This window comes from Mesoplodon mirus (genome assembly GCF_964341445.2).
Source record: "Mesoplodon mirus genome assembly, chromosome: 4".
Classification (NCBI taxonomy): Eukaryota; Metazoa; Chordata; class Mammalia; order Artiodactyla; family Ziphiidae; genus Mesoplodon; species Mesoplodon mirus.
In genome coordinates this window covers 58,469,910-58,489,871 of record NC_138979.1, presented here as the reverse complement: position 1 = coordinate 58,489,871, position 19,962 = coordinate 58,469,910, and the positions used below count along the sequence as shown (strand labels likewise).

The 19,962-nt window shown below is 49.6% G+C and overlaps 1 protein-coding gene across 2 annotated transcripts in view; it reads left to right on the top strand.

Moving 5' to 3' along the window:
• The first annotated feature begins 7,549 nt into the window (after window positions 1-7,549).
• Window positions 7,550-19,962, top strand: part of ITGA11 (integrin subunit alpha 11) — a 127,099-nt gene continuing 114,686 nt past the window's right edge. For both annotated transcript variants that reach the window (XM_082617733.1, XM_082617732.1), the window contains exon 1: window positions 7,550-7,844. In XM_082617733.1, the coding sequence (XP_082473859.1) occupies window positions 7,793-7,844 (52 nt within the window). In that variant the 5' untranslated portion in view covers window positions 7,550-7,792. The remainder of the gene's footprint in view (window positions 7,845-19,962) is intronic.

The window sequence follows — 19,962 nt, the reverse complement described above, 5'->3', positions numbered from 1 at the left end:
ATTAAAAATCCCCTACAATGTGCCCCCACATTATTTTTCCACCCTTGTCTCTTAACTACCCCTTCCCCCTGAAAAAAACTAGGATTTACCCCCTTGGAATTTGACCAAAAGAAAGAAAGTATGAAAAAGATGAAAATGTAGAAGCTTTATCTGGATCTTTTTCTAACCAGAGTGTCCTTCAGGGGCTCTGTACCTGGCATCTAAGACATGGATGCAATGACTTATAACACTTAAGCTTCATTTGAAAGTGGGAGAAAGAACCATAAGAACCAACACTGCTCTGAGAAATAATGGAAAATGTTATCTCCAGAATCCACTGGGTAATCTGTACATCTGAGATTTACTTAGAGAGAGACGGTTCTCTTCCTTAATGTGGATTTGGATTGTGCTAAATAACAGCAAGAGTGTTATTCATTGTTGGTGTAGGTGTGCATGCATGTACACAGCTGTGTGGTGTCTGTGTGCATGTGTGTTTGGCCCAGTCACACCCACTGGAAGCCCACAGAGAGGGTGCATATCTTCACATCGCCGACCCGGCTAAAGGACACATTTGAAGTTAACCAGACTCAGATCAAAGAAGTGGCTTCCCCAGGCTAACTCAGGAGCAGACGTGAGGCAAACTCCCTCTCCCCACATATACCAGAGGGAGCTGACCCTTGAAGGGATAGAAACTCAAGGGTTTCCTCTGTTCTTGCACTTTCAACTGCTCACCAGTCCCTGGGCACAGCTTGAATTCCCACTCTCTTGCACAGTCCAGGTATGTTTGCTGCTTCCCCTACTTAGAATGCCATTCCTCACTTCCCTTCTGAAAAACTCCTACTTCCAAGGCCAGCTCAGACGTTACCTCCTTCCCTGACCCTCCTCTGGCATTTGGTCACACTTCTATTATAACACTTACCACAGTGCCATCTACCATCCAGTGCCAAAAACCAATGAAACCAAGGGATTAGGAGCTCAGAATCTGGGATCAGTCAAGACCACGTTCAGATCCTAGGTCTGCCTTTTACAAATTCTGGGACTTCCCCTCTCTGAGCCTCAAGTTCTTTCTCTGTAAAAGGCAGATAGTAATTATACACTTTGTAGGATTGTCATGAAGATTAAAGGAAATGATGTGTCCAGTGCAATAAGTGGTCACTGATTATTACTGTACATGTTTGCCTCTGCTTCTAGATTAGGAGCTTCATGGAGAGGCAAGAACCACATCTGGTTTGTCATTCCATCCCCAGCGTGGTGCTCAGTAAAATACTTCTTCAAGGGCTCAGCGTCTGATCTCTTGCCCCTGGTGCATGTGCTGTGGGAATTCCTTTCTCTGCTGCCTGTCTTGGTTTAATGTCATGACTCTGCTTCCCAAGACCCCTCTGTAAGCCCATCTTAACCCTTATACATTCCGTCCAGACCCCTAACTCTCATAGCTTCTCCCTGCCATCTCAGCCCAGCCAGGGCCAGGATGAAAGTTCTGGACAACCACCTGGACCGTGCTGATGACTAAAGGCAATGATGGAGAAGTGGAATTTAGCCCATATGAAGTGCTCAGTGGAAGGCAGTTATTCTTCATACAGTTGTCGCTGGGATGGTTGTTTCTGATGTGGCTCTACAGTCTGGGCCAATGTCAAGGGTTTGCTCATCTAGCTTCATCAGAAATGGCCTCTCAGCTAGCATATTGCCTGCTACCTCTAGACTTTGAAGAAGATTTGTATTCTCCCATACACTTTCACATACTTTTTCTTCAAAAGGATGTTTCCTTATCCATTTTGCGTGTCTGTTTGTGCTGTGGCCGTTCTCCTTCCCTTTGATATCTTTACTGCAAATGCTGTACATACTTGTGGCTTGAGAAATGGAGATCAGAAAATAACTTCCTGGATTTGGTATAGGTCAGATACAGGGCTTGATCTAGTAGAAATCCCAGTCACTGACTCTCTCAACGGGACTGAGACTGGGGCTCAGGCGCAGTGTTTGGAAGAAGGCGGCATCCACCCACTCCAGTGTCTTGGATCGGACTTTCTACTTCAAGTGGAAAGTGCTTGAGGCAAACATAAGCTACTGGTGTAAACACATTTGTTCAAAGCTAACGTCCTCTACTCTGTTGGCAGAGATGAGACCTGGCATGACAAACAGAAACCAAGGGACACCCTGTAAGCCTCTATGTACGTGACAAATGCAATCACCTCCCCATCATCCACGTTATTGGCCCAGAACATTGACACGTGTCATTCAAACAGCAGATAACAAAAGCAATCCCGTAGCTTTCTTTTCTACATCTTTTTGTCCTTTCTTTTTGGCTTTGGAATTTATTATATTATTTTTTTGGCAGAAGATGTGCCTTCCCAGTAAGTTTAAGTTTACTTAAGTTTATCTTAAAAAAAAAAAAAGAGTTTGCATTTTCTAAGCACAAACCGACAGACAAGGCATAGAGAAGAGGCCATTTCTGTGCGGGAGGTTTGCGGGACCAGGGAGGAGCCAGAGAGCCAGGGTGTGCCTCAAGGTGGACCCCACACATGTTCATATGGATGGTGGCTGCATTGGAGGCACCTGGGAGCAGAGAAGGTAGAAAGAAATAACCAGAGAATGGGAGAGACAGATACCTAAGGGGGAGGGGGTGGAAAGGGAAGTGTTGGAGAGAAAAATGGATGAAAATGAGGCAGAGGTCCAAGACAGACAGAAATAGGGGGACCAATCTGTCCCAGGTGGCCAGGGATTGCCCTAGTTTTGACTCTGAAAGTCCAGCAACCCCAGAAACCCCTCAGTCCCCGGCAAACCAGGACAGTTGATTACCCTAGAGGTGAAAACACAGAGAACGGGCAAAAAGAGAGTGGTGCCCTCCAAAATGAAAGCAGATTGGGCTGCCCCAAGTACTTGCCTGGAAGAAGAGTGTGTGAGTCTGAACTGAACCAGGCCTCTCATCAGTGCCCAGGAGCTGCTGGGTTCCTTGGAAGGGAGTGGCATCTCCCCTTCCTTTCCTTCCTAGAGAAGCCAGGACACTCCCAGAGGAGGGTGCTCAGACTGAGAGCATGAGAGTCAGAGGACCTGCCCACAGGGCTCTCTGGGCTAACATTGCGCGTTCACTCCTGGCCTGAAATACCTGCTTCCCCCATCCAGCTGTGATGCTATGATGAATTCTGAATATGCTACCAGAACACCTGGATTCTAATCCCAGTTCTGTCATGTGTGTGCTGTGGGATCTTGGGTGACTCCCTTGCTGCTTTGAGCTTAGATTTCTAAAGCGGACTTAGTAACTACGAATTTTGTCTGTCCAGTATACTTTGTAATCCCCTTTTTTCTTTTTCCTTTAGGGAACTCCTCTCCTATAATATATGGTCTTGGTGGGGCTGTCAGTCATAATGCCCTTCCTCCTCCCAACTTCTCATGGTTGGGCGTGTGCCCCAGATGGGGCCAATTATAATACTGTAGTCTTGGGGCTTCCCTGGTGGCGCAGTGGTTGAGAGTCCGCCTGCCGATGCAGGGGACACGGGTTCGTGCCCCGGTCTGGTAAGATCCCACATGCCGCGGAGGGGCTGGGCCCGTGAGCCATGGCCACTGAGCCTGCGCGTCCAGAGCCTGTGCTCCGCAACGGGAGAGGCCACAGCAGTGAGAGGCCCGCGTACCGCAAAAAAAAAAAAAAAAATACTGTAGTCTCTAGACACTGATTGGTTCAGTGGTGGGCATGAACCAAAACCCTGAACTTTTCTGCTGGATCTAGTGGGGAAGGCTGTCTCTCTCCCTTTAGAATCTACAAAGTGTAAGCTTGGGTCTGCTGGCTACGTTTTTCTAGTAGACAGAGAAATCCTGTATGCTGCAGGAAAAGAGAGCAGAGTGAAGCAAAACTAAGAGAAAAGAGAGAAAAAGACAAGTGTCTCATTCGGGACTCTTGATCCAGCCATACCTGCAGCAATCACCTTTGTACTTCCTATTTACATGAACTTGTACATTCCCTTTTCTGCTTAAGTCAGTTTGTATAGAGTTTCTGTTACTTGCAACTGAAAGAATCTTCACCAATATAATCTCTTTATAAAAATGAATATAATTCCTTGCAGGACCCATCTGACCCTCTTTATTATTATTATTGTTTTTGTTGTTACTATTTTGTTATTATTAAATGAGATCACAGGTGTGAAAGAGATTTCAAAATTAGTAAAATATCATATACAGCCCTCATGCATTGCTGGTGGGAATGTAAAATGGTGCAGCCACTGTGGAAATAGTTTGGCAGTTTCTCAAATGATTAAACATAGAGTTACCATATGACCCAGAAATTCTACTTCTAGGTATATGCCCAAGAGAATTGAAAACATATGATCACAGGGAACTATACTTGACATCTTGTAATAATCTGTAAGGGAAAATAATCTGAAAAAGAATAGATATATCTATATCTGTATCTGTAGATACATAGATGTAGATATAGCTGAATCACTTTGCTGTACACCTGAAACTAACACAACATTGTAAACCAACCATACTTCAATTTTAAAAAAAGAAAACATATGTCACACAAAAAATTATACACAAATGTTCATAGCAGCATCATTCATAATAGCCCAAAAGTGGAAACAACCAAATATCCATCACCTGATGAGTGGATAAACAAAATGTGATAGAGCCATACAATGGAATGTTATTTGGCAATTAAAAGGAATGAAATACTGATATGCAACAATATGGATGAAACATTGAAACCTTGAAAACATTATGCTAAGTGATAGAAGCCGGACACAAAAGGCCACATATTGTATGATTCCATTTACATGAACTGTCCAGGATAGACAAATCCATCCAGACAGAAAGTAGATTAGTGGTTGCCAGGGGCTTGAGTGAAGGAATGGAAAGTGGCTACTAATGATTAGTTTCTTTTTAGGGTGATGAAAATGTTCTGAAATTAGTAGTAAGAGTGGCACAACCTTGGGAATATCCTAAAGAATGCTGAATTGCATGGTGAGTTATGGTACGTAAATTACATCTCAACAAAAAAATAAATAAATAGGCTATGTACATATAAAGGATGATTTTTATTATTATTATTCAACTCAAATCCCAGCTTCCGTAAAGCCCTTCGTCCAATTCTCTGAACTTCTCCAGACTGAATCTGGATTTTGCATTTGTTCCTCACACACTGCTGCCTTGTGTTATTTAAATAATATTCAATAATCATTAAATAATAAATGATTTAAATGGATGATTAAATAACAGTGATTATGTCAATAAATACGAGGTTATATATCTTTTTTGATTCATTATTGTAGAAATTTAATTTCTTTTTAAAAAATTTTATATTGAAGTATAGTTGATTAACAATGTTGTGTTAGTTTCAGGTGTACATCAAAGTGATTGTTATACATATACATGTATCTATTCTTTTTCAAGCTCTTTCCGCAGTTAGTTTATTACAAAATATTGAGCAGAGTTTCCTGTGCTATACAGCAGGTCCTTGTTGGGACGAGGTTTTGTCTTCTCAGCTTCTCTTGTGTGACTTGCAGAGCACAGGGGCACGGTAGGCACTTAAGTTTGGGTTGAAAGAATAAGTGAGGGCACACTTCTCCCCCTCCCCACCTTCCCGGATTATCTAAAGGCACCCATCATGTACTGAGGAGCCCCATGCCCCTGATGAGTACAATGTGAGTTAATGAATGGCAGAATTGCTACCTGAAGACCAGCACGCCCACTACAGAGAGCCCCTTCAGCAAGCAGCATGCAGTCTCAGAGTGAGGTCCTCAGCCCACCTCCACAGCAGAGTGACCACAGTGCCCATCAGGACTCCCTGATCTCGGAGAAAATTCTTTGCAAGTGTTCCAGGCAATTCCCATGCACTTGGCATTTGAGAACACTAGGGAAAGCGTGAATTTGTGTGAGGCAGCGAAGTGGTTTGCAGCCTGCTGGATAGCTGTTATCAGAATGCTCTAAGTTCAAAGCATCCTGACTCAAACTGGCTTAAACAATAAAGGGGACTCATTGGTCACATAACTGGAAAGTCCTTGGGGGAGTGGACTGAGGGGGTGGCTTGATTCAGGGGACCATCAAGACCCTCCTGGACTTGGTTTCTCCATTCTGTCATCCAGCATCTGCCTCATCCCAAGGCCAGAGCTCCCTTCCCCACCCAGACCCCTATCAACTTCCAGACATATGTGATTCTTTGTCCCAGCCAGGGAAGGGACGTGGGGGTAGGAAAGGAGACACTTAGTTCATTAGTTAATTCTAGTGGCTCTTTTAGAAGAGGAAGAATGCTTATTTCCCAGAAAAACTTCTTCCTTGGTCATGTTGCCCTTTCTTAAACTATGGCCCGGGGATGGCAATACAGTGATTCATTTCAGCCTAAACCACATGCCTCCCCCAACACATGTGCAAACACACACACACACACACACACACCCCAGAGGTAGAATCAGCTTCCTCCAAAGACTGTGGCTGAATGAGAGAGGTGAGGATACCAGAATAAAAACCAGGGTAGCTAGCAAGAGGACAGCGATGTCGGGGAGCCAGGCACAATGCCCACTACTATTCCTGCGCGAACCTGGGCCTTCTCAAAACCCAGTCCCCTCCTCTGGGAAACCTTCCAATCCCTCCCCGACTCTGTGCACCCACACACCACCTGCCCTCATCCACCTATCCATCCACCCACTTACTATGTTCCTGGGGTGTTGGGGGCTAAGTGCTCAGTGTGAACCAGAGATTTCTACCCCAGTGGTGTTTTCAATCTGGGCAAGGAGAGAAAAGTTAATCAAATGATGACACTAGTTAATGTCTAGTTTCTCCAGTAAGTACAAGGGAAAAAATGAGAGTTGTGGGGGGGAGAATGAGCTTGTGTCTGGGGACCTGACCTGTTAAGGATGCGGGGCTGGGGAGGGCGGCTTGAGGGAAGGTTTTCCCGAGAAAGTGTTGTGGGACTTCTGCTCTAGTTTTCACCACACTGGCCATCCTACCCTCTGCCTCAGCTGTCTCCCTTGCTAGAAAGGCCAGCCTCCACACCCATGGGTTGTGGTCCAGGGCCTGATTTAAAGCTTATGCAACAAATGTGCATTGAATTTAATTGTGAGTGGTTAGAAGCGCTGGGAAGGAAGGTGGCTAGGTTCCAAAGAAGAGCTTCACTGTTATGGTAACAGTGGGCACAGGGTCCTCCTGGATGCGTTGGAATGCCTCAGGGGTGGGGGGTGGACAGTGTAGAGGTGGAAGGGGGATCTGCATTTATTCCAGGGCCAGGAGAAGCACTGTGGCCTTTACATTACGAGCCCCAGGGTGCAGGAGAGCAGGGGGTTGTCTCAGAATGGAAGCTGGACGGACATCCACTCCCCTTGGCCAAGGGAGACCCGAGTCATGGCCCATGTCCCTGAGTCACCTTAGGTACCCCTCTGAGCTCTCGGAAGCTCCTTCCTCTGGGACATGAGAATAGAAGCCACTCTTCCTGAACAGACTCTGAATTTGGTGGTGGGGGTGGTGGTGGTGGTGTGGAGGCAGGCGCTGCACTGGTGAGGTGGTTCCCAGGAGCGGTCCTCTGGAATTTTCTCCTAAGGCAGAGGTGGGGTGGAGGCAGAAGGAGAGATCCGGAGAGGCGTCGAGGCCACAGCCCGCCGCCCGCGCAGGTGGCAGAGGGGCCGCGACTGGCCCGCAGCCAGAGCCCAGCGGTGTCCGGGCGCCCCTCCCCGCCGCTCGAGCCCTCCCACTTCCTCTGAAGCAGCCGCGGCTGTCAGGGAGCCGGGCGCCGCGCGCAGTGCAGGCTCGGGGCGCCGCGCAGAGGAGGCTGTCGCTCTGGCTCGCCGCCCCCCGCCGCCGCTCCGCACCGCGCCCCGCCAACGCGCCGCGGACCATGGACCTGACCAGGGGCCTCCTGGTGGCCTGGGCCCTCAGCCTGTGGCCAGGTACGTGCCCCCTTATACCCCCGCCACCCCCCGCCTCCGGGAGCCCCTCCCTGACCCTCCGAGGCCTGGGATAAACAGCTGCCAGGAGCCGGTCGCGGTGCGCTCCCAGGGTCCGACTTCGGCGGCTTTCGGGGACGTGGGTCCCCCGGGAACTGGCTGCAGTCGATCGACTCCGTCAAGTTCCGCGCTAGAGGGAGGCTCGCGGAGGCGGCCAGAGGCCGGGACTTTGGTGGAGTTTAAGAGGCTCGAGTTGAAAAGCGCCGAGGGCTGGTGGCCCCGCCGGGCGCCCTGCTTACCTCCAAGCGCCCCGCCGAGCTTTCCGCGCCGCCGCGGGGGTCACTCGCGGTGCCGGGAGCGCCGAGGGCGCGCGTCCTGAGCGAGGGAAGGGGTCAGGGCGCCCGGAGAAAGCATCCCTAAGAGTGGAGAGCCTGCTGCGGCGGTCCCGGGGAAGGGGGGTTGCTGGGGGAGGGCCGGGAGCAAGAGCCGCCCAGGGTCCCTCGGGCCGGAACGGAGCGCAGCCTTGGGGCGGTCGGTGCCCAGGCTCTGGCGAGCCGTCGCGGGCCTAGCCGAAGGCTGCGGAGAGCAGCTCGGCAGTCCAGGGCTCCCGAAAACATTACCTGACCCTCGAGATAGGGACGGGGCATCGCCCCCCAGCCCGCGCTCAGAACTGTGCGCTCATTCAATAATGCGGGGGATTCCGCCATCGCTGAGACGTGCGCCGCCGCCTAATGCACTCCAGGTGTCGCGGCGCGGCGGGGACCCCGGGCCGGCGTGGCGCGCGGCCCGGAGCGAGAGGCCAGCCCTGGGCTATCCTCACTGGGGCACCCGGCCCGGGAGTCCCCACACCCCGAGTCCCGGAGTGACCCGCCACTTGGTGGCGGCGGCCAGAGGCGCTGTTCTACGGATCGGGAAAGCTTGCGGGACCCCTCCTTGGCGTGGCCGAGTGCTCTGGCGGGGACCAGCACCTTGGAAACTGGCCGAAGGGCCTAGCCTCCCCTTCTGCGTGGGCTCCAGGTCTGGGCTGGGGCCAGTAGTAGGAGTCAGATGCGGTGGCAGGGGGAGAGGCGCCCTCAAAGAGCACAGGTGGAGATCCCCCAGCCCAAGCAAGCTCACCCAGTCCCGGGGTAGTACGGGAAACAAGTGCACCCAGCGTCGGTCTATAGTGGAGCTTCTGGGAGGGCCTGTAGTTGAAAGGGGCTGTGCTGGTGGGGTTCAGTTCAGATCGTAGAGTCACAACTGAAAACAAACATTGATGCTTTAAGTTGGGGAGGAGAGAGCGTTGGGGACAGCGGGGGAAGAGCTGCGACCAGGCCAGCATATATCTAGAAACCCGCTGCCGGAGGAGGTGGTGAAGCCCTCTCTAGGTCATTTAAGCAAGAGGGGGAACTCTAGGAACTGCCTTCAAATCACTAGGAGACCCAGCCATAGAAAAAGGGAATGCACTCCTGTGTGACCCCAGATATGTGGCCCCTCCAGAACTTGAGTTGAAGTGGCTGCTTTAGGGGCTAGAGACAGTCCAGACCTCAGAAAGCTAGGGGCAAAAGCTTTGAAATCAGACCTGGCTCTGCTGTTCTGGCTCTGCTGCCCACTAGCCTTACCGCCTTAGGCAGGTTATGCAATCTCTCCAACAGGTATCCTCCTCTGTAAACGGAGATAGATATTCTGAGACCATAAAGTTGTTGGCCTGATTAAGTCAGGCTGGCCCTGTAAGAAAAGTTCTTAACACAGGGTTTGGTGCACAGTAGGGCTGAATCGGTGGTTGATAATGATAAAGCAGGGATGGAGGCGGGTAAGGGAGTGTGGTGAAGGACAGGGACAGGATTTGTGACTCAGAACTCCCTTCATATGGAGAAAACCACTCCTGAGTTATGTCTGGTCAGTCTGAGTTCTTGAAATATGGGATTCATTAAACATATCAATCAGTGTTGGAACAACATCTGCCTGCAAGGAACTGGGGGTGGGGCCCAAGCATGTATGCAGTCAGGGCCCTGCCTATAGCTAAGAACAAGGTGAGACCAGAGAAAGCTAAGTAGAAGCACTGGGGAGTGAATGGCACAGAGAAGCTAAGGGCTGCAATTCGAACAGAAGTTCAGTTCTGCTTGAATAAGGCTTCCTGCAGGAGGAGATAGCATTTGGACTGGGCCTTAAAGGAGTGTGTAGAGTGTGGATAGACCTTAAAGTGGGACTGTTTGTACATTAGAGTGTTATTTCCTGGAACTACAGTAGTTAAAGAACAAAAAGGTGAATATTTGAAAACCACAAAGATGACTCTGGTCAGTAGTGACTCTGAAGATTAGAAGGGTCACAGAAGTCATTGGGTCCATTCCCCCAGCTCCAGAGCAGGACTGATGTTGATCTCTCATCTGTGCATCACATGGATTCAGTGTGAGGATTATCAGGAAGCTTGCCTACTGGTGATGGCACAGTTTGGCTGGTCAGGGACTTGTCACAGGCCAAGTTGGTGGGGGAGTCCTCATTAAGGCCATTATGAGTTCAGAGCCTTGATCTTTCCAGAGCTTCTGCTGCAGGCTGGGAAGGGTGATGAGATGGGCAGAACTATCAAGAAAGCCAGAAAAATAGTAGACAGGTCCAAAGACTTATAGCTGACGTTCAGAGAGAACAGACCCATTGATCAGAACTTGCCTATTGTAATGCATCTGACGATTAGGAAAAAGAATATATATATGTATAACTGAGTCACTTTGCTGTACAGCAGAAATTAAACACAACATTGTAAATCAACTATACTTCAATAAAATTTTTGAAAATAAAATAAAATAAAAGTGAAATCCTCCCAGTTTGGAAGCAGAAAAAAAGAAAAAAAAAAAAACTTCAGTCTTTACTGAGCACTTGTTACCTGACAGGTGACATAAAGACACATAGGGAGATCAGACAGAGCGTGGGGGTGAAGGCCCTGGGGTTTTACTGCCTGGGATGGGTCTGGCCTCTGCTAATTGGGACTCTGTTTCCTTGGCAAGTTACTAACCAGCTCTGTGCCTCAGTTTTCTCATCTGCAAAATGGGGATGATAATAATAGAACTTAAAGAGTATCCAAAGATTTATGATGTATATAAAGTACTTGGAAAGTTGCAGGCACATATTGAGCATTTAGGAGTTTGTTTTTCTTCTCCATCATCATCATCATCATTGCTCATTACTGGCCATTGAGTAAGGGATCTAAGGATGCAGAGATGTAACCTTCATACTTCATACTCATAAATAAACCTGAACTTTCCTAATCCCTTCTCCCAAAGGACTGGCCCAAAATCTTGGTCATAATGGGAACTCAGGGATTTTTGTTTTTGTTTTTGTTTTGCCATTGAGGCTGTCTTGAAGTCAGTATGATCCTGGCGTGAGTGTTTTGTGTCGTTGGAGAGGAGAAGAACGATACCACTCCCTTATGTGTCCTTGTGCGTGGGGGTCTTATTCAGCAGAAAAACCTTGTATGGAAAAGGCACAGTACTGGGCACCACAGGTGTGCAAAGACTAAAAAGATCCAAGTCCTGCTCTCCAGCTTGGGAAGAGCAGGGAAGGAGATAAAGTTTGTCACTTTGCCTCCCCAGTGCCCACCCTGCTGGGAGCTTGTCAGCCAAGCCTCTCAGCCACCATCAGCCGTGGAGCTTCTGGACCCTTCCACAGGCAGACCCTGGGGGCCCTAACGAGATGAAAGTAGAATATGACCCTCTTTCTTCTTATTCACCATGCCCCTATCTCTACCCTGCAGTGGATCCCCCAGAGATGGGATGTCTATCTCCTCAGCTAGACATCCTCATTGTTCCCAGCCCACCCACAGGGCTGTGGGTCCTTGAGAAACTCAGACAGCAGCTCACCTTCATTTTGCCCTCTGTGAACCTCTTTGTCTCCCTTCCTGCAGTGACAGCTTCCTCCAACAGCAGGGACTTCCCTTCCATCCCCTCCCCTCATTGCTTAGGACAGAACTATGATCTTAGCTGGCGTAGCTTGGCTCTTGCTGTATAGAAGGGAGTTTTTGGAGAATTAAAAAGCCCTCTTTTCTCTCCTTAATGCCTGACTTTGGAGATTCTTCTCTCACTATAGGCTTCCAGATCTTACTTACATTGTTCTATTGCAGTTGCAAAGAGAAAGGATCCATCACAATCCTCCCTAGGTAGTGACAGCCTCTGGCTGACTCAGGGAGGGTCAGCTACAGAACAAGCTTTAAACATGCACTAACACATTCCAAAAACGGGGTCTCATCTGGCCCTCATAGCTTAATGCCCCTATCCCAACACCACTGAACCGTGGGCTACCCTCAGGAATTCATAGCCATTTGAAACTATTTTCCCAAAACAATTATGAGCTCCAAAGTCACCCACATGCCCTTAGTGTGGAGTGCTTGCTCTAGGGAGCTGTGGTCTAGCAAGGAGGGTCCCCATCCCCCAACATGTAAATCCTGAGTGTACCAATTCTTAGTTGAAATCCCAGAAGGTTACCAGCCAGGGGAGAAGGGGAGGAGACTGGAGTCGGTCATCTCGTAAGCCAAAAATAAATAAGCTCCCCCAAAATTCCATGAAGGGTTTTCATACTCTGTACTTATGACCTTCACGAGATGAATAAAATCCCTCCTGGAGGAAGAAGTCAGTGTGGTCAAACATGCCCCCATCTCCCCCCGCCCCCGCACTGCCTCTATCCCAAACTTCCTCCACCTTCGAGCTTACTGAGCTGGAGTAATGATCATTATGTGTGTGTCCTGGGAGCCCAACTGGATTCAAATCCTTTCTGCTTGGGTGACCCTGGATAAATCCCTCTGGGCCTCATTTCCTCATCTGTAAAATGGGTAGAATAACGACTTCACAGGCTGATGTGTGCTTTAGATGATCTCTGTGTGGTTCATTCATACCAAGTGTTTGGAACAGCATCTGGCACCCAGTAAGCCCTCAGAAAATAATAGCAGTTCATTGATCACCCTTCCCATCATTCACTTGATTCATACCAGGCACTGCGTCAAGCATTTTCTCACATCTCAGCTAGGCCTCGCTATGGAAGTCACTACAGCAATCACCAGGTTACACGTGAGAAGTTAAATGGTTCATCCAGGGTCATGCTGACTGAGTAAGAGGCGATGTTTGGTGTTTGCCCTTAATCTGTGCATAATGTCTCTTCAGGAGGGCACAGAAAGATGAATAAGATGCCCTTGCTGGAAGATACTGTCTTCAGGGAAAATGAGATCTGTACGCAAATGGCCATCCTCACATGGACACTGGTCCAGGAGAAGCAGCTCTCTCCTTCAGACTCAGCTAGACAGCGATTTCCCAGTCAAGATGCTGGCTTGGTGAGAAGTGGTCCTCACGCCCTGCCTTTTAATACGGGAGCCTCTCTCCCTCACTTGCCTCCCTGCTCAGGGCTGAGTGGGGCTCTACCATCTGCCCCCAAGTCCCAATATTCTGGGCCACTCTGACTGCCTCTCCAACCCTCCTCAGGGTTTAGGCTGGGCATTGCTCTCCTCCCTTCCCTGCCTCTGCTTCCCCTAATCAAAACCTGCTCTGAGCTCCAGGCCTAACGAGTTAATTCATGCTGCACAGCACTAATGAGTGATGACAGCTTCATGTGTCCTTCAAGGTGATTTGCATTTTAACTGGGCTGTGCCTTGAGCCAAAGGATCAAGGGGCTAATGATGGAATTTCAGGTACCAGGACCTGAAATAGGTGAGACCAAAAAGTTGAGGCAAGGGACCTGCCTGGCCTCGTCCAGCCCCTTATCCCACTACTCCATCACTGATCAGATGGGTTCTACCTGGGTCCTTGTGGATGATGGGCGGCCTCAACCTGTAACATAGAAGAAGCCAGTCTGTGGCTTGGGTGATGCTGCTCTAAAGCGGGCAGAGGTTTTTCCACGTGGCATGTGGGGTGAGTTAGGCAAGTTGCTATAGCAATGTGCTCCAGGATTCCAAATAGGATGACACAGAGAAGGGGCTCCTGCCTCCATAGCTGGGGCTGACAGCTTTCTTCCCCCAGCAGCATCACCCAGCTGGGCCAGGCTACAGGAATCCTGACCCTGCAGATTTCCAGGACCTATTTCTTTGCAGACTGGGCCTCAAGAAGGCCATGGAAAAATCATGAAATGAGTAAGTGGATACAGCTCCCAACAGTCTGCAAAGAGCACTCCCGTATATTTGTTCTGTCAGTCAGAATAGGCCAAGTGAGGTCAGAGGTCCTGTCGAGGCTGGTATGTCCATTAGATAGAGGGGGAAACTGAGGCTTTTCACAGTTAAATGATTTCCTGTGATTTCCCCAAGATCACATAGGAATTCAGGGACAGATCTTCTGGCCAAAGATGAGATTAGAAACCTAGTTTGCTACACTCGTCAGAGGAACTTAAGGAGCAAACAGTGCTTCGGCCAAAGGAATGAAGTTCTAATGGTAGATTTCTACATCTGTGGCAGGCAGGTAGGACAAGATCATTGAAATCATTCTCTGTAGACCACTGGGGGTGTCTGCAGTCTCCACCATCTGTCCTTTCTGTCTCGCCCATCCCCAGGCCCTCAGACTACTGCCAGGAAGAAGACCACAAAGTGATGTCCATCTCCTCTCCTTCTACTGGAATTACTCTTTTCCTGGAGCTCATAGCCTCTCATATTTGGTGACTGGTGGCAACCATAAAGTCCCATAAATAGTATGTAGACAGAGCTCTTCTCTGAGTTTATTCCCACCACTTACCACATATGCAGGATCAGCTACATAATCTGTGGGGCCCAGTGTGAAATGAAAATACAGGGCTCCTTGTTTAAAGACTATTAAGAATTTCAAGGTGGCCACGGCAGAGCATTAAACCAAGCGGGGGCCCTTCTGAGTGTGGGGCTGAGCAACTGCTCACAGAGTTCTCCCTGCAGGCTTGTGATTTGGCAAGGAAGGCACCAGGATCCCTCTTGACACATGAAGAAACTGTGTGGCTCGTCCATTTGGCCAGTATGTACTGAGCACCCACTAAACCCCAGGCATCTCCAGGTTCTGGAAATTCCAAATCAGATAAGGCCCAGCCTCTGTGAGGGCAGGAAGGCACAGATCACACACAGGCTGCAGGGCCCATGAAAAGTGTTGGTGTCCGTAGATGCAGGGGTGCCCATAGAGCAGTTCTGAAGGCACACAGCCAGGGCTGTGGAATGATTTTTAAGCCATGGAATTCAGAGGATGCTTCTGTCTCCAGTTACAGCCTCAAGACCCCTTTGAGAACCTTTGTGGGGGACCTTCAAGCATTTGATGCTGAGCTCTGGAGTAGCCCTCTTGGCGAAAGCAAGAAGCCAAAACTTGAAATGCTGGCCTTTCCACAGCCACGGGTATTGGTGCTGCCGTGGTCCTGCTGGGCTAATCCTTCTAAATAAGGGGTCACTTCTTGGGTTTTTTACCTGCCCACTTCAGCCTCCCCTCTTGGTCTGCAGACAATCAGCAAGTCCAGTGGTCCTCATTCATGGGTGAACAAGAGAATGATGGTGTAAAACAGAACTTTTCACTGTCCCCACCAGAACACACCATCACTCTCCTTGATGGAGCCTGGCCTTGGCATTTTTTAAAGCTCCCCAGTAATTCTAATGGGCAGCCAAGGCTGAGACTCACTGGTGTCATCTAAACCCAATCCCCAATCAAGCAGAAGAGAAAACACTGTCCAGGGAAGGGAAATGACTTTCTCAGGGTCACAAACAGTCAGTGGTGAAACCAAGATGTAACCAATTGTCCTGCTTCCCAGTTTTCCAGCCCACCTCTCCAGCCTGCAGTTTCACAGGATTCATAGCCAGGCTGGGCTGGAGATGTAGGGTGGAATCAGAGTTTGAGAGGCTGAGGCACAAGGGGCAATTTGAGATGGGAGTTGGTATCTGGAGGGTTATTCATTTAGTGACCCTGTCTGTGTCCCCCACAAGGCCATAAGCTATTGATCACTGTGTGGCCCCAAGTGGGCCAGAGGAAAGCCAAAGAGGGGCTATGGGGACACCAATTTGGCTGAGGATCCTGGTCAGAACTGCTCACAGACAGATGGACTGGCACGGTAGGAGGTGTCCAGCAGGGGTTAAACAGAGCCCATTAGGGTCATTCCAACCCTGAGATTCTGGGCCCCACTGAAGCTGTTGTGAGTGTTCAGGTGAAGGAAACACCTGACTCAGGATGGGGACTGTCAAAGAGGAGCCCAGGTTGGGTGGGTAAGGGATGCTCCATCAGGACAAAGAGGAGAGGCTTGCCTGGGGGAGGCAGAGCAGGAAGCCCCTGCGACCAGCCTGAGGCCTAAACTCAGTTATCATCCTCCCTCCCTCCGGACCCCATCCACCCAGACCTTCCTCAATAGCAGACAAAGTGAGGCTAAAACACAAACTGAGTGTGTAGTCACTGCCCCTGCTTAAAACCCTCAGTGGCTCCCTATTGCCTTAGGTTGAGTCCAGCCTCTTTAATAGAGCTCACCAGACCCTGAACAGCCTGCACTCAGGACTCCCCTCTAGCAGCACCATGTGCATGGGCACGTCTACACCCCTATGGCACCTCCACTAAACTGAGCTTCTTAGTTTCTCAAACACACCAGCTCTCTCTGTCCTTCACTCACATTGTTCCCTATATCCCATCCGACCCCCTCCTTTCTCCTGGCTGTCTCCCATTTATTCTTCAGGTCTTCCTCCTGAAAGCCTCACCTGACTCAGTCAGACCTTGGATCAGTTACTTTCGTGATCTCAAGATGCCTATACTTCTTACAGTGTTATACCCCATACACAACACAGTATTATAATAGCCTGAACAGCTTTGCCCACTGGACTGGAGCAGGGACCACATCTATCAGTCTCTGTATTGCCAGCTCTCCCACAGTGCCAGACATAGTACTGCTCAAATAATATGTGTTGAATGAATGTAAGAACTGTCTAAGTCAACAGAAAGATATTTAAGGGCAAGATAGATGTCTTATGTTTCTTTGCAGATGCACCCCCAAGAGGTCCCAACACAGTGGCCTGTATTAGGTGCTGTGCTAGGCACTCTGAGGGATAAAAGTTAAGAGATAAGTCCTGTCCTTCAAAGAGTTTATGGTCTAATAGGAGAGAGATCTTTGGATAAATAACTAATACGGGGCTTCCCTGGTGGCGCAGTGGTTGAGAATCCGCCTGCCAATGCAGGGGACACGGGTTCCAGCCCTGGTCCAGGAAGATCCCACATGCCACGGAGCAACTAAGCCCGTGTGCCACAACTACTGAGCCTGCGCTCTAGAGCCCGTGAGCCACAACTGCTGAGCCCACATGCCACACCTACTGAAGCCCGTGCACCTAGAGCCTGTGCTCCGCAACAAGAGAAGCCACCGCAATGAGAAGCCCGCACACCGCGACAAAGAATAGCCCCCACTCACCGCAGCTAGAGAAAGCCCGTGCACAGCAACGAAGACCCAATGCAGCCAAAAAGAAATAATAATAACTAATACAAGGGAGGAAATAATAAAGCTATAAGAGAGCTACAGATAAAAGACTCTGGAATTTGAGAGGTGAAAAAGAGATGATTTGTAACTGCAAGAAGAGCAGAGAATATATCTGGGGAACAGCCTGATGTTTGGTTGACAGGATGCTGGAGTATGTGTAGAACTGCAAGAATGGAACATAGGCTGAGGCCACCGAGAGAGGACCGAATGCCAAATAAGGCATTTGGATATAGCAGATGGGAGCCACTGAAGGTTTTTGAGGGAGGGTAGAGCATGTTCTAATCTATGGTTTGAGAAACTCCTTGGTGGGGGGGAGGGGGATATGGGTGTAGGTTGAATGTGACAGGACAACACCTAGAAGCAAGTGGATTGCTAAGATGGCTACTGCAGCAACCCAGGCAGGAGGATGCCAGAGCCTGATGTAAAGGTGGTGAGAGGAGAGAGGAAGAGGGAACCTGTGAGGGGCAGAGTGGAACATCCTTGGTCACCAGGGAAAGAAAAGGAGAGAATATGAGGGGGTGTGTGTTAAGGACCAGGAAGTTGAGTGGATCCTGGACATGTCGACTTTGTGGGGCTCTTGGGCAGGTGGAAATATTGGCTGGGAGCTTGGAAGCGAGTCTGACTTGGAATGTTTTGACTGGGAGCCTGTCACGTACACATGCTTAGTGGCACGCGGGCCTGAGAGAGGGAGCACCCGTGACATGGTCCCTCCTTTCCCTCTATCCCCTTTCCAGGCCCAGAAGCAGTGATTCATGCCCCAAACTTAAAGAGAACCCAGATTCTGATTTTAAAAAGCCTTTCAGAGCAGAAGAAACCAACGAGAAGGCCAGGCCAGACCACAAGCCAAACATCAACTGTGGAATGTGCTTGCTGCTGACAGTGAGGCCAGCCAGGGGCAGACATGCTGGCAGGCTTGGCAAGAGGCCCCTCTGGTTGTCCGGAATATGTCAGAATGGTCACCGAGATGGTCCCTGCTCTTTCCTCTCTCTTTCGTGTGCATCTCTGCATTTGAGCACATCTTAAAACTAGCCCCTCCCCCCACCCCCAGTCTGTAAGTTGCACTGGTCCCCATGATCCTTGCTGTGAAAGCTCTGGTCTGCCATCCGTCTTCCCACCTCTGCTCAGCCCGGAGGACTAGGACCAGGAGACAGGCAGGGGTCTGGGGGCTGCTCTGGGGGTGCCCAGAAAGGCTCCCGTGGCTTGTGGCAACAGCCAGCCAACTGGTCTCCCTGCATCCGCCCTGTCCCTTGAGCTCCTGCACCCAGTAGCCAGAGGGATGCTGCTTGAATGTGGATGGGATCATGTCCTAATCCCTCTGCCACGAACTCTCTGGGGCTCCCCTTCTTCTCTGGGTGAGAGGCTTGTGTGATCTGACTCCCCTGCCTTTTCGACCTCATCCTCTACTCCTCCCCCACTTGCTGCTTCTGCTTCACCCACACAGTTTCCGGAATGTTCTTCAAACATACCTGGCGCCTTGGGCTTCGCACTTGCTATTCCTTCTGCCTGGATGCTCTTCACCAAAGAGCCTCTCTCGCTTCCTTCAGGTCTTCACTCCAACACCCACCTCTCATGGAGGCCTTTCCTGCACCCCTAACTAAAATGTCAGCCTCCCCTGCATGCACTCCCTTATATAAACCCCCGTGCCTGCTTTAGTCCCACTGGGGTATTTCTCACTAGCGAGCATTATTACCGATTTTCTTTATTCACCTTGTTTATTGTCTGTCTCCTCCAATGGAGTGTCATCGTGAAAGCAAGAATTTCTATATGTTGTTTTACATGTGTATCCCAGGGTCCAGAGCAGGGCCCAGCCAGAGGAGGCAAGTAATAAGTAGTTGTGGAATGAATGAATGAATCAATGAAAACCTCCCCCTAGCCTGCAGCAGCCTGCAATCCCATTAGTTAATCCCCTTTGAGATAAGTATCACCCTCTCCCCAGTCACCTTTCTTAGGACACCAGTCCCCTAGGCGTTCAGTCCTGACACTTCGCAGGACATTGGTTAGTAAAGCCTTTCTTTCCAGACAAGAGTGTGGTGGTAGTTGCTGGTGGGCTGCTGAGGTGGAGGAGGGGATCTTGAACGAGAAGGGCCTTGAAAGGGGCAAAGTGTTCAGAGCAGGCAGCCCAGGCCGGCCCAGCTGGGCCATGCTCTTCACTGTTATTTACTGTGACTCAGAGAGGACACAAGGAGACATGGGACAGTCCTTGTTTTTACACAGTGAAAACCTAGGTATGTAATGGACTTCCCAGGGAACAGCGGGGTGGAGCAGAAGTTTAAAATGCCTCGTTTCCCACAGAAGGGTAGTGATTCAGACATCCTCCATGGACCGCAGAATGTGGATGTGTCCTCCGGTACCCCAGAAGGAGCTGGCAGTGCCCAGAGAAGATGGCAGGGGCGAAACAGCAGACCCTAATAGTGGACCAGGTTATGGTCCAATCCCTGGGAACCACCAGACCAGATTCTGCCCTGGTGACTGGGGAGATGACAATAAACCCATTGTACAGGTGGGGAGACTGAGTCTGAGCCCAGTGAGGTTCATATTTGGGGCATGTAACCACTGACTTGGGGTTTGAATACCGGCCCTGGCACTTACTAAGTGTGTGACCTTGGGCAGGTCACATCCTGTCTTTAGAATGTATAATGGGAATTATAACACCTACCTTGTAGGATCAGTATGAATAAATAGAAATAATACTGATTACCAAACAACATGTCTGGCAGGGATGAGG